This window comes from Bombina bombina, chromosome 9, assembly GCF_027579735.1.
Source record: "Bombina bombina isolate aBomBom1 chromosome 9, aBomBom1.pri, whole genome shotgun sequence".
In the NCBI taxonomy this organism is placed as follows: domain Eukaryota; kingdom Metazoa; phylum Chordata; class Amphibia; order Anura; family Bombinatoridae; genus Bombina; species Bombina bombina.
Window position 1 is genome coordinate 162,410,093 of NC_069507.1, and position 14,256 is coordinate 162,424,348.

General features: G+C 39.0%; 1 protein-coding gene across 1 annotated transcript in view; it reads right to left on the bottom strand.

Moving 5' to 3' along the window:
- Positions 1-354: 354 nt before the first annotated feature.
- The window catches only part of MFSD13A (major facilitator superfamily domain containing 13A), a 152,278-nt gene continuing 138,376 nt past the window's right edge, over positions 355-14,256 (bottom strand). The window contains exons 8-9 of the mRNA XM_053692469.1: positions 8,817-9,010; positions 355-1,458 (exon numbers count right to left, since the gene is read on the bottom strand). Coding sequence (XP_053548444.1) covers positions 1,211-1,458; positions 8,817-9,010 — 442 coding nt within the window. The 3' untranslated portion in view covers positions 355-1,210. The remainder of the gene's footprint in view (positions 1,459-8,816; positions 9,011-14,256) is intronic.

Consider the following 14,256-nt stretch of genomic DNA (forward strand, 5'->3'; position numbering starts at 1 on the left):
TATAATATGTGTGGATACAGTAAATGAGCAAGAGGAAAATTACAGCTAAACACAAACAACGCAAAAATGTAAAAATAGCCTTGGTCCCAAACAGACAGAAAATGGAAAAGTGCTGTGGTCATTAAGGGGTTAAAGTGATTCAGGATTTGAGCAACATCTCCCTTTAAGGCTTCCGAAATATTGATCTGTGTTCCTATTTGTTAGGAAGTTGGCTATCACTGATGCCATTTCATCCACAAAATGTGATTGCCCAAATACAATAAAAGCAAAATCTTCATAAAGTACCAAATTAAAAGTTAAAAAGGTTAGGGTAAACTTAGCTAATAGCCAAATAAATAATTAAAATACAATACATGAGGTGATTAATGGAACAATGTTTTGATTCAGTGACGACATAACAGCTGGTATTCTAGTTGCCAAAAAAAGCAGATGCAGCATTTACCTCCCAAGTTACCCACCCATAGCTAGACTCTAATTTCTCAAACTTTCCAAAAATATTGTAACAACATTCTCAGTATGTTGCATATACATATGTTTGAATGGTTCATTCAACTGACCATCCTGATTGCACATTCATAGACAGGAAGCTACAAGGTTTTGCAGACTCTTATTCACTAAACAATTGTTTCTACATCTAGAAGGATTTACAACATTTCCAAAGCTTTGAGTAGATTTAAAAACAAAGTAAAATAAGGTTACTTTTAATCAGCTGGTTAACTATCACAATTACATTGATAAATGATCACTTTTTATAATATTTGCATATATTATGTCAATCGGAATTTTCTTTTAATCTGTAAACTTTGAGCGGAGTAGAAAATTGAATCTTTGTGCAATTAAATTGAGAATACTTCCTTGATAATTACAGTCATCTAAGAGAAAGACCTTAGATATTTTTAAAGTTCTCATGAAGGTAGACTTACAAATCTTTCAGCATCGTTTGTTTTAACAATTTTTCTACAATAAAGTTGTAATTTCTTGGATGGATTTTTGTACTCGGAATCAGAGAGGTTAAGGTTAAAATGTCCAAAACATTTTGGCAAAAGACGCACCTATTATTCACATTGATTTATCAAAGAAGTAATTATAAAGAGCTAAAAATCTACCGGTCTTTTTCACATTTAAAAAAAAGATAGTACAAAAATATACCAAGGTAAATCATGAATCCCTTTTAATCCAAATATATATGTGAAGTCCTGCAAATTGCTGTTCATATCATTTTGATATCTTGAGGTGGTAGTTGTAGGGCTTGTCTGTGAGACTTGATGGCGAGTAAACGCTTTCCACGCAGAGTAAAATGGGACCAAGTAAAGAGCTGAAGAAGAGCGCAAGTTATTGGGATGAAAACAAGAAGGTAAAAACATCCATGGCGAAGAGTTGCTGTTAGAACTTTGCCAGAATCTAGTGGAGCCTCAGCATTGATATTATTCATGGCATCTCGTTGAAAGATGTCATATCCTAGATTAAGAAATACAGATATCAATACAGAGAAAAGACTAGAAGAATAATATTAAACTTATACAAAATATTTTAAGACAGAAATTTAAAGGTCTAAGAGACAGAAGAACCACTTTGATCCATTGCTGGGGTCACCAAGCTTTTTTTTCTAATACTTGATGAATTGCAACGTCATTTTAAAAAAAAATAAAGGATGACCCTTAGGTATTTTATTTCTAAACTTCAATGTAAATTGATCTACATCCATCTACAACTATTAATCAACGTTTCCAAACTACCAACATTTTGAGTTATAGAACTCTAATCTAAACGAAAGTGGTCACTAAAAATTAGAAGATGAAAACGCATTGTACGGTTCTAAAATAAGGGTCAACTGATGCCTAATGTGGGGTCCATAAAGCTTTCAATAAGTACTCTTATTCTGTTATATACCAAGTATGCTTTTTATATGGTGGCTTTTCCTATATTTAAGTATTTAGAAAAATTAAATAATCCAAAAGTGATTGGTATCCTGAAAGCCCCCCAACACATATGTGTGCACAACTCACAGAAACCGTGCTTTATTTTATTAAGGGATATGCAAACCCCCAATTTTTCATTCATGGTTCAGATAAAGCATACGATTTTAAACTCCTCTTGAAATGACTTCTTTGATCAAATTTGCTTCATTCTTTAAGTAATCTTTGTTGAAGGAGCAACAATGCACTACTGGGAGCTAGCTGAACAACACATCTAAGCAACTGAAAGGAGGCGTATATATATCTGCAGCCACCAATCACAACAATCAGCGTTTAGTAGTGTATTGCTGCTAACTGAGCCTCCCTAAGTATGCTTTTCAAAAAAGAATAAGTGAAATATTGCAGCCACTTATATATCTTCCTGCAACATTTCACGCATTAGAAAAATAGCTGCATATATCAGTCAGACTGCTTGATTTTGAATAACGCCTCCTTTTGACGCAAAGCTATAGATTCGCTTCATTTTGAGTAGGCACCTGTGAGTTTTTAGAGTTAAATATATATTTAAGATAAGATAAGATTTCTTTTATTGTCATTGCACAAGTTAAGAAAACAAGACAACGAAATATTAAAAACATCTAGTCCAGACATTGCAAATTAATAGTATAAAAAAACAGAATTTATGCTTACCTGATAAATTACTTTCTCCAACGGTGTGTCCGGTCCACGGCGTCATCCTTACTTGTGGGATATTCTCTTCCCCAACAGGAAATGGCAAAGAGTCCCAGCAAAGCTGGTCACATGATCCCTCCTAGGCTCCGCCCACCCCAGTCATTCGACCGACGGACAGGAGGAAATATATATAGGAGAAACCATATGATACCGTGGTGACTGTAGTTAGAGAAAATAATTCATCAGACCTGATTAAAAAACCAGGGCGGGCCGTGGACCGGACACACCGTTGGAGAAAGTAATTTATCAGGTAAGCATAAATTCTGTTTTCTCCAACATTGGTGTGTCCGGTCCACGGCGTCATCCTTACTTGTGGGAACCAATACCAAAGCTTTAGGACACGGATGAAGGGAGGGAGCAAATCAGGTCACCTAAACGGAAGGAACCACAGCTTGCAAAACCTTTCTCCCAAAAATAGCCTCCGAAGAAGCAAAAGTATCAAATTTGTAAAATTTGGCAAAAGTGTGCAGTGAAGACCAAGTCGCTGCCTTACATATCTGGTCAACAGAAGCCTCGTTCTTGAAGGCCCATGTGGAAGCCACAGCCCTAGTGGAGTGAGCTGTGATTTTTCAGGAGGCTGCCGTCCGGCAGTCTCATAAGCCAATCGGATGATGCTTTTAAGCCAAAAGGAAAGAGAGGTAGAAGTCGCTTTTTGACCTCTCCTTTTACCAGAATAAACAACAAACAAGGAAGATGTTTGTCTGAAATCTTTAGTAGCCTCTAAATAGAACTTTAGAGCACGGACAACGTCCAAATTGTGTAACAAACGTTCCTTCTTTGAAACTGGATTCGGACACAAAGAAGGTACAACTATCTCCTGGTTAATATTTTTGTTAGAAACAACTTTAGGAAGAAAACCAGGCTTAGTACGCAAAACCACCTTATCTGCATGGAACACCAGATAAGGAGGAGAACACTGCAGAGCAGATAACTCTGAAACTCTTCTAGCAGAAGAAATTGCAACCAAAAACAAAACTTTCCAAGATAGTAACTTAATATCTATGGAATGTAAGGGTTCAAACGTAATCCCTTGAAGAACTGAAAGAACTAGATTTAGACTCCAGGGAGGAGTCAAAGGTCTGTAAACAGGCTTGATCCTAACCAGAGCCTGAACAAATGCTTGAACATCTGGCACAGCTGCCAGTCTTTTGTGTAGTAAGACAGATAAAGCAGAGATCTGTCCCTTTAGGGAACTTGCAGATAATCCTTTCTCCAAACCTTCTTGAAGAAAGGAGAGAATCTTAGGAATTTTTATCTTATTCCATGGGAATCCTTTGGATTCACAACAACAGATATATTTTTTCCATATTTTATGGTAAATTTTTCTAGTTACAGGTTTTCTGGCCTGAACCAGAGTATCTATCACCGAATCTGAAAACCCACGCTTTGATAGAATCAAGCGTTCAATCTCCAAGCCGTCAGTTGGAGGGAGACCAGATTTGGGTGTTCGAATGGACCTTGAACAAGAAGGTCCTGTCTCAAAGGTAGCTTCCATGGTGGAGCCGATGACATATTCACCAGGTCTGCATACCAAGTCCTGCGTGGCCACGCAGGAGCTATCAAGATCACCGAGGCCCTCTCCTGATTGATCCTGGCTACCAGCCTGGGAATGAGAGGAAACGGTGGGAATACGTAAGCTAGGTTGAAAGTCCAAGGTGCTACTAGTGCATCTACTAGAGTCGCCTTGGGATCCCTGGATCTGGACCCGTAGCAAGGAACCTTGAAGTTCTGACAAGACGCCATCAGATCCATGTCTGGAATGCCCCATAATTGAGTTATTTGGGCAAAGATTTCCAGATGGAGTTCCCACTCCCCCGGATGAAATGTCTGACGACTCAGAAAATCCGCTTCCCAATTTTCCACTCCTGGGATGTGGATCGCAGACAAGTGGCAGGAGTGATCCTCCGCCCATTGAATTATTTTGGTCACTTCTTTCATCGCCAGGGAACTCTTTGTTCCCCCTTGATGATTGATATAAGCAACAGTCGTCATGTTGTCTGATTGGAACCTTATGAATTTGGCCTTTGCTAGTTGAGGCCAAGCTCTGAGAGCATTGAATATCGCTCTCAGTTCCAGAATGTTTATCGGGAGAAGAGACTCTTCCCGAGACCATAGACCCTGAGTTTTCAGGGATTCCCAGACCGCACCCCAGCCCACTAGACTGGCGTCGGTCGTGACAATGACCCACTCTGGCCTGCGGAAGCTCATTCCCTGGGACAGATGGTCCAGGGTCAGCCACCAACGGAGTTAATCTCTGGTCTTTTGATCTACTTGAATCATTGGAGACAAGTCTGTATAATCCCCATTCCACTGTTTGAGCATGCACAGTTGTAATGGTCTTAGATGAATTCGTGCAAAAGGAACTATGTCCATTGTTGCAACCATCAATCCTATTACTTCCATGCACTGCGCTATGGAAGGACGAGGAACAGAATGAAGCACTTGACAAGAGCTTAGAAGGTTTGATTTTCTGACCTCTGTCAGAAAAATCCTCATTTCTAAGGAATCTATTATTGTTCCCAAGAAGGGAACTCTTGTTGACGGGGACAGAGAACTCTTTTCTTTGTTCACCTTCCATCCGTGAGATGTGAGAAAGGCTAGAACTATGTCTGTATGAGCCCTTGCTTTTGACAGGGACGACGCTTGTATTAGAATGTCGTCCAAGTAAGGTACTACTGCAATGCCCCTTGGTCTTAGAACCGCTAGAAGGCACCCTAGCACCTTTGTGAAAATCCTTGGAGCAGTGGCTAATCCGAATGGAAGAGCCACAAACTGGTAATGTTTGTCCAGAAAAGCGAACCTTAGGAACTGATGATGTTCCTTGGGGATAGGGATATGTAGGTACGCATCCTTTAAATCCACGGTAGTCATAAATTGACTTTCCTGGATGGTGGGTAGAATCGTTCGAATAGTTTCCATTTTGAACGATGGTACCCTGAGAAATTTGTTTAGGATCTTCAAATCCAAAATTGGTCTGAACGTTCCCTCTTTTTTGGGAACTACGAACAGATTGGAATAAAAACCCATTCCTTGTTCCTTTATTGGAACTGGGTGTATCACTCCCATCTTTAACAGGTCTTCTACACAATGTAAGAATGCCTGTCTCTTTATTTGGTTTGAGGATAAGTGAGACTTGTGGAACCTTCCCCTTGGGGGTAGTTCCTTGAATTCCAGGAGATAACCTTGAGAAACTATTTCTAGCGCCCAAGGATCCTGAACATCTCTTGCCCAAGCCTGAGCAAAGAGAGAGAGTCTGCCCCCCACCAGATCCGGTCCCGGATCAGGGGCTACTCCTTCATGCTGTCTTGTTAGCAGTGGCAGGTTTCTTGGCCTGCTTACCTTTGTTCCAGCCTTGCATTGGTTTCCAGGCTGGTTTGGGTTGTGAGGCATTACCCTCTTGCTTAGAGGATGCAGAATTAGAGGCTGGTCCATTTCTGCGAAAGGGACGAAAATTAGGCTTATTTTTAGCCTTAAAAGACCTATCCTGTGGAAGGGCGTGGCCCTTTCCCCCAGTGATGTCTGAAATAATCTCTTTCAAATCAGGTCCAAATAAAGTTTTACCTTTGAAAGGAATGTTAAGTAATTTTGTCTTGGATGACACATCCGCTGACCAAGACTTTAGCCAAAGCGCTCTGCGCGCCACAATAGCAAACCCTGAATTTTTCGCCGCTAATTTTGCTAATTGCAAAGCGGCATCTAAAATAAAAGAGTTAGCCAATTTAAGTGCGTGAACTCTGTCCATAACCTCCTCATATGGAGTTTCTCTACTGAGCGACTTTTCTAGTTCCTCGAACCAGAACCACGCTGTCGTAGTGACAGGAACAATGCATGAAATTGGTTGTAGAAGGTAGCCTTGCTGTACAAAAATCTTTTTAAGCAAACCTTCCAATTTTTTATCCATAGGATCTTTGAAAGCACAACTATCTTCGATAGGAATAGTAGTGCGTTTGTTTAGAGTAGAAACTGCCCCCTCGACCTTGGGGACTGTCTGCCATAAGTCCTTTCTGGGGTCGACCATAGGAAATAATTTCTTAAATATAGGGGGAGGAACAAAAGGTATGCCGGGCTTTTCCCACTCTTTATTTACTATGTCCGCCACCCGCTTGGGTATAGGAAAAGCGTCGGGGGGCACCGGAACCTCTAGGAACCTGTCCATCTTGCATAATTTCTCTGGAATGACCAAATTGTCACAATCATCCAGAGTAGATAACACCTCCTTAAGCAGTGCGCGGAGATGTTCTAATTTAAATTTAAATGTCACAACATCAGGTTCAGCTTGATGAGAAATTTTTCCTGAATCTGAAATTTCTCCCTCAGACAAAACCTCCCTCATGGCCCCTTCAGATTGGTGTGAGGGTATGACAGAACAATTATCATCAGCGTCCTCTTGCTCTTCAGTGTTTAAAACAGAGCAATCGCGCTTTCTCTGATAAGTAGGCATTTTGGATAAAAGATTTGCTATGGAGTTATCCATTACAGCCGTTAATTGTTGCATGGTAATAAGTATTGGCGCACTAGATGTACTAGGGGCCTCCTGCATGGGCAAAACTGGTGTAGACACAGTAGGAGATGATGTAGTATCATGTTTACTCCCCTCATTTGAGGAATCATCTCGGGCAATATCATTATTTGTGGTAGTACTGTCCTTACTTTGTTTGGACGCTATGGCACAATTATCACATAAATTTAAATGGGGAGACACATTGGCTTTCATACATATAGAACATAGCTTATCTGAAGGTATAGACATGTTAAACAGGCTTAAACTTGTCAACAATGCACAAAAAACGTTTTAAAATAAAACCTTTACTGTCACTTTAAATTTCAAACAGAAAACACTTTATTACTGAATATGTGAAAAAGTATGAAGGAATTGTTCAAAAATTACCAAATTTTCACCACAGTGTCTTAAAGCCTTAAAAGTATTGCACACCAAATTTCAGAGCTTTAACCCTTAAAATAACGGAACCGGAGCCGTTTTTCAATTTAACCCCTATACAGTCCCAGATACAGTCTTTGCTAAGACCCAACCAAGCCCTGAGGGGAATACGATACCAAATGACGCCTTCTAAAAGCTTTTTCAGAGATTCTTAGATCCACACACATGCATCTGCATGCCCTGTTCTCAAAAAACAACTGCGCATTAATGGCGCGAAAATGAGGCTCAGTCTATGACTAGAAAGGCCCCCTGACTGAAAAAGGTGTCCAATAGAGTGCCTGCCGTTTTATAAACGTTCCCCAAGATTATAAATGTCAATTGTTAGCCTAAATTTGAATAATATGCACAAATAAAGCAATCGATTTAGCCCATAAAAATGTCTACCAGTTTTTTAGCCCATAATAAGCCCTTTATTCTGTTTGTTTTTGACAAAGAAAATGGCTTACCGGTCCCCATGAGGGGAAATGACAGCCTTCCAGCATTACACAGTCTTGTTAGAAATATGGCTAGTCATACCTTAAGCAGAAAAGTCTGCTAACTGTTTCCCCCAACTGAAGTTACTTCATCTCAACAGTCCTATGTGGAAACAGCAACCGATTTTAGTTACTGTCTGCTAAAATCATCTTCCTCTTACAAACAGAAATCTTCATCTTTTTCTGTTTCAGAGTAAATAGTACATACCAGCACTATTTTAAAATAACAAACACTTGATAGAAGAATAAAAACTACATTTAAACACCAAAAAACTCTTAACCATCTCCGTGGAGATGTTGCCTGTGCAACGGCAAAGAGAATGACTGGGGTGGGCGGAGCCTAGGAGGGATCATGTGACCAGCTTTGCTGGGACTCTTTGCCATTTCCTGTTGGGGAAGAGAATATCCCACAAGTAAGGATGACGCCGTGGACCGGACACACCAATGTTGGAGAAATACAATTGTAGTTATAAATAATTATACAATGGGATAACTTAGATGTTAAATGCACACATTATAACATATGCAGTGTTCCATGAGTACATAGTAAAAAGTGCATGGTGCAAATCAGTATCAGACAGCAAATCAGTTGTATAAAAAAAGATTGCATAAGACACAGAAAAAGAAATGTAACAGTGTAATACAAATGATCAATGTGATATAGAAAAGTGATTGGTGCAAATCACTATCAGACAGCAAGTCAGGGCTATTGATTTAGAATTACTCACATAAATAGGGACACAATAATGCATTTACCTGTATAAACACAAAGTAACCACGTTCCAATAAGAGGGGCAAAGGTTTGACCAGGCTTAGTTACTAAGGCCACCATTCCAAACATGAGAGCAGAGGCTGCCTGTTTTCTGCGGTTTAACACAAAGTCTTCATCCACCAGATCTGTGACAACCAGATTCAGCAGCTTGCAGGTACCCTCTGTGAAAACGCGGTTGCTGCAATATAAAGAAAACACAACAGCTTTTCTCATTCTTTTTTCTCAATGCAGATACATTTTAGAGAAATAAACACATAGTAACACAGAGTGTTAGATACATAAACTAAAATTTACACCAATTTCCATCAATATTTAAACAGCTAATATAATTTAAAAACAATCTCAACATTATTTTTAGGCTAATCATTGCTTTGAATACATTATTATATCTATCATTTATTTACAGATTTATGTCCCTTTAAAGGGACAGTCAGCTCCAACATTTTTATTGTTTAAAAAGATAGATAATCCCTTTATTACCCATTCCCCAGTTTTGCATAACCATCATGGTTATAATAATATACTTTTAACCTCTGTGATTACCTTGTATCTAAGTCTCTTTTTACAGCCCCCTGATTACATGGCTATTTATTTATTTATTATCTATTGACTTGCATTTTTAGCTAATTAGTGCAGTGTCATCCACAAACCACGGCGTGAGCACGTTTTCTATATGGCCCACATGATCCTGTTGTGAAAAGCTAATAAAAAAACATGTGATAAGATGCTGTCTATAGTGGCTAAGAAACAGGCAGAATTGTTATAAAGTATATTAATATAATAATGTTGGTTGTGCAAAGCTGCCGAATGGTAGCAAATACATTATCTAACTTTTTAAACAATAACAATTTTGGTGTTGACTGTCCCTTTAAGGTATCAAATATTATCAAGAGTATAGTAGTAACAACTTAAACACATTGACAGTTTATCTTTAAAAAAACAGCAATAAAATAACAAAACAACAAATGTGAGCTAACAGTATATCACTATACAATGATTTAATTATATATTTTTTCAACAAACATAGAAAAAGTTTAATATTAGCTTAAATTTTAGCTTGGTGGTGATTAAAATCAACGAGTGAAAACCCCAAAATCTCCCCCCCCCAATACAATTTTAAACAACTTTCCAATTTACTTCTATTATTTAATTTGCTCCCTTCTCTTGTTATCCTTTGCTGAAAGTTTTATCTAGAAAAGCTCAGGCGCAGCAAAGAACCTAGGTTCTAGCTGCTTATTGGTGGCTGCATATATATATATATATATATATAAAACATAATTTATGTAAGAATTTATCTGATAAATTCATTTCTTTCATATTGGCAAGAGTCCATGAGCTAGTGACGTATGGGATATACAATCCTACCAGGAGGGGCAAAGTTTCCCAAACCTCAAAATGCCTACAAATACACCCCTCACCACACCCACAATTCAGTTTAATGAATAGCCAAGAAGTGGGGTGAAAAAAGAAAGGAATACAAGCATCAACAAGGAATTGGAATAATTGTGCTTTATACAAAAAATCATAACCACCATAAAAAGGGTGGGTCTCATGGACTCTTGCCAATATGAAAGAAATGAATTTATCAGGTAAATTCTTACATAAATTGTTTTCTTTCATGAAATTGGCAAGAGTCCATGAGCTAGTGACGTATGGGATAGCAATACCCAAGATGTGGAACTCCACGCAAGAGTCACTAGAGAGGGAGGGATAAAATAAAGACAGCCAATTCCGCTGAAAAAAAATAATCCACAACCCAAATCATAAATTTAATCTTATAATGAAAAAGAAAAAAAACTTAAATTATAAGCAGAAGAATCAAACTGAAACAGCTGCCTGAAGACCCTTTCTACCAAAAACTGCTTCCGAAGAAGCAAAAACATCAAAATGGTAGAATTTAGTAAATGTATGCAAAGAAGACCAAGTTGCTGCTTTGCAAATCTGATCAACTTAAGCTTCATTCTTAAAAGCCCAGGAAGTGGAAACTGACCTAGTAGAATGAGCTGTAATCTTCTGAGGCGGGGATTTACCTAACTCCAAATAAGCTTGATGAATCAAAAGCTTTAACCAAGATGCCAAAGAAACGGCTGAAGCCTTCTGACCTTTCCTGGAACCAGAAAAGATAACAAATAGACTAGAAGTCTTCCTGAAAACTTTAGTAGCTTCAACATAATATTTCAAAGCTCTCACTACATCCAAAGAATGTAAAGATCTTTCCAAAGAATTCTTAGGATTAGGACACAAAGAAGGGACAACAATTTCTCTACTAATATTGCTAGAATTCACAACTTTAGGTAAGAATTTAAATGAAGTCCGCAAAACTGCCTTATCCTGATGAAAAATCAGAAAAGGAGATTCACAAGAAAGAGCAGATAATTCAGAAACTCTTCTAGCAGAAGATATGGCCAAAAGGAACAACACTTTCCAAGAAAGCAATTTAATGTCCAAATAATGCATAGGCTCAAACAGAGGAACCTGTAAAGCCTTCAAAACCAAATTAAGACTCCAAGGAGGAGAGATTGATTTAATGACAGGCTTGATTCGAACAAAAGTCTGTACAAAACAGTGAATATATGGGAGTTTGGCAATTTTTCTGTGGAATAAAACAGAAAGAGCAGAGATTTGTCCTTTCAAGGAACTTGCAGACAAACCTTTATCCAAACCATCCTGAAGAAACTGTAAAATTCTGGGAAGTCTAAAAGAATGCCAAGAAAATTTATGAGAACACCATGAAATGTAAGTCTTCCAAACCCGATAATAAATCTTTCTAGAAACAGATTTACGATTAATTACTGAGTCAGAGAAACCTCTATGACTAAGCACTAGGCGTTCAATTTCCATACCTTCAAATTTAATGATTTGAGATCCTGATGGAAAAACGGACCTTGAGATAGAAGATCTGGTCTTAATGGAAGTGGCAAAGGTTGGCAACTGGGCATTTGAACAAGATCTTCATACCAAAACCTGTGAGCCCATGCTGGAGCCACCAGAAACAATTGCTCCATGATGATCTTGGAGATCACTCTTGGAAGAAGAACTAGAGGAGGAAAAATATAAGCAGGTTGATAACCCCAAGGAAGTGTCAAAGCATCCACTGCTTCCGCCTGAGGATCCCTGGATCTGGAAAGGTACCTGGGAAGTTTCCTATTTAGATGAGATGCCATCAGATCTATTTCTGGAAGCCCCCACATCTGAACAATTTGAAAAAACACATCTGGGTGAAGAGACCACTCTCCCGGATGTAAAGTTTGACGACTGAGATAATCCGCTTCCCAATTGTCTATACCTGGGATATGGACCGCAGAAATTAGACAGGAGCTGGATTCTGCCCAAACAAGTATCCGGGATACTTCTTTCATAGCCTTAGGACTATGAGTCCCACCCTGATGATTGACATACGCCACAGTTGTGACATTGTCTGTCTGGAAACAAATGAACAGCTCTCTCTTCAATAGAGGCCAAAACTGAAGAGCACTGAGAATTGCACGGAGTTCAAAAATATTGATTGGTAATCTCGCCTCTTGAGATTTCCAAACCCCTTGTGCTGTCAGAGATCCCCAAACAGCTCCCCAACCTGAAAGACTCGCATCTGTTGTGATCACAGTCCAGGTTGGACGAACAAAAGAGGTCCATTGAACTATGTGATGGTAATCTAACCACCAAGTCAGAGATAGTCGAACATTGGGATTTAAGGATATTAATTGTGATATCCTTGTATAATCCCTGCACCATTGGTTCAGCATAAAAAGCTGAAGAGGTCTCATGTGAAAATGAGCAAAGGGGATCACGTCCGATGCTGCAGTCATGAGACCTAAAACCTCCATGCACAAAGCTACTGAAGGGAATGACTGAGACTGAAGGTTCCGACAGGCTGAAACCAATTTTAGTCGTCTCTTGACTGTTAGAGACAGAGTCATGGACACTGAATCTATTTGGAAACCTAAAAAGGTGACTCTTGTCTGAGGAATCAAAGAACTCTTTGGTAAATTGATCCTCCAACCATGTCTTTGAAGAAACAACACTAGTTGATTAGTGTGAGATTCTGCAAAACGTAAAGACTGAGCTAGTACCAAGATATCGTCCAAATAAGGAAACACTGCAATACCCCGTTCTCTGATTACAGAGAGTAGGGCACTGAGAACCTTTGAAAAGATTCTTGGAGCTGTCGCTAGGCCAAAAGGAAGAGCAACAAATTGGTAATGCTTGTCTTGAAAAGAGAATCTCAGGAACTGATAGTGATCTGGATGAATCGGAATATGAAGATATGCATCCTGTAAGTCTATTGTGGACATATAATGCCCTTGCTGAACAAAAGGCAGAATAGTCCTTATTGTCACCATTTTGAATGTTGGTACTCTTACATAACGATTCAAGACTTTTAGATCCAGAACTGGTCTGAAAGAAATTTTTCTTTGGAACAATGAATAGATTTGAATAAAATCCCAGACCCTGTTCCTGAAAAGGAACCGGCATGATTACCCCAGATAACTCCAGGTCTGAGACACACTTCAGGAAAGCCTGCGCTTTCTCTGGGTTCACTGGAATGCGTGAGAGAAAAAAACTTCTCACAGGTGGTCTTACTCTGAAACCTATTCTGTACCCTTGAGAGACAATGTTCTGAATCCAATGATTTTGGACCGAATTGATCTAAATATCCTTGAAAATTTTTAATCTGCCCTCTACCAGATGAGCTGGAATGAGGGCTGCACCCTCATGCAGACTTGGGGGCTGGTTTAGATCTCTTAAATGGCTTGGATTTATTCCAGATTGAGGAAGGCTTCCAATTAGAGACAGATTCCTTAGGGGAAGGATTAGGTTTCTGTTCCTTATTTTGTCGAAAAGGAATGAAAACGGCTAGAAGCTTTAAATTTACCCTTAGATTTTTTATCCTGAGGCAAAAAAGCTCCCTTCCCCCCAGTAACAGTTGAAATTATTGAATCCAACTGAGAACCAAATAATTTATTACCTTGGAAAGAAAGAGATAGCAATGTTGATTTAGAAGTCATATCAGCATTCCAAGATTTAAGTCATAAAGCTCTTCTAGCTAAAATAGCTAAAGACATATATCTAAAATCAATTCTGATGATATCAAAAAACAGAATTTATGCTTACCTGATAAATTACTTTCTCCAACGGTGTGTCCGGTCCACGGCGTCATCCTTACTTGTGGGATATTCTCTTCCCCAACAGGAAATGGCAAAGAGCCCAGCAAAGCTGGTCACATGATCCCCCCTAGGCTCCGCCTTCCCCAGTCATTCGACCGACGTAAAGGAGGAATATGCATAGGAGAAATCATATGATACCGTGGTGACTGTAGTTAGAGAAAATAATCCAACAGACCTGATCAAAAACCAGGGCGGGCCGTGGACCGGACACACCGTTGGAGAAAGTAATTTATCAGGTAAGCATAAATTCTGTTTTCTC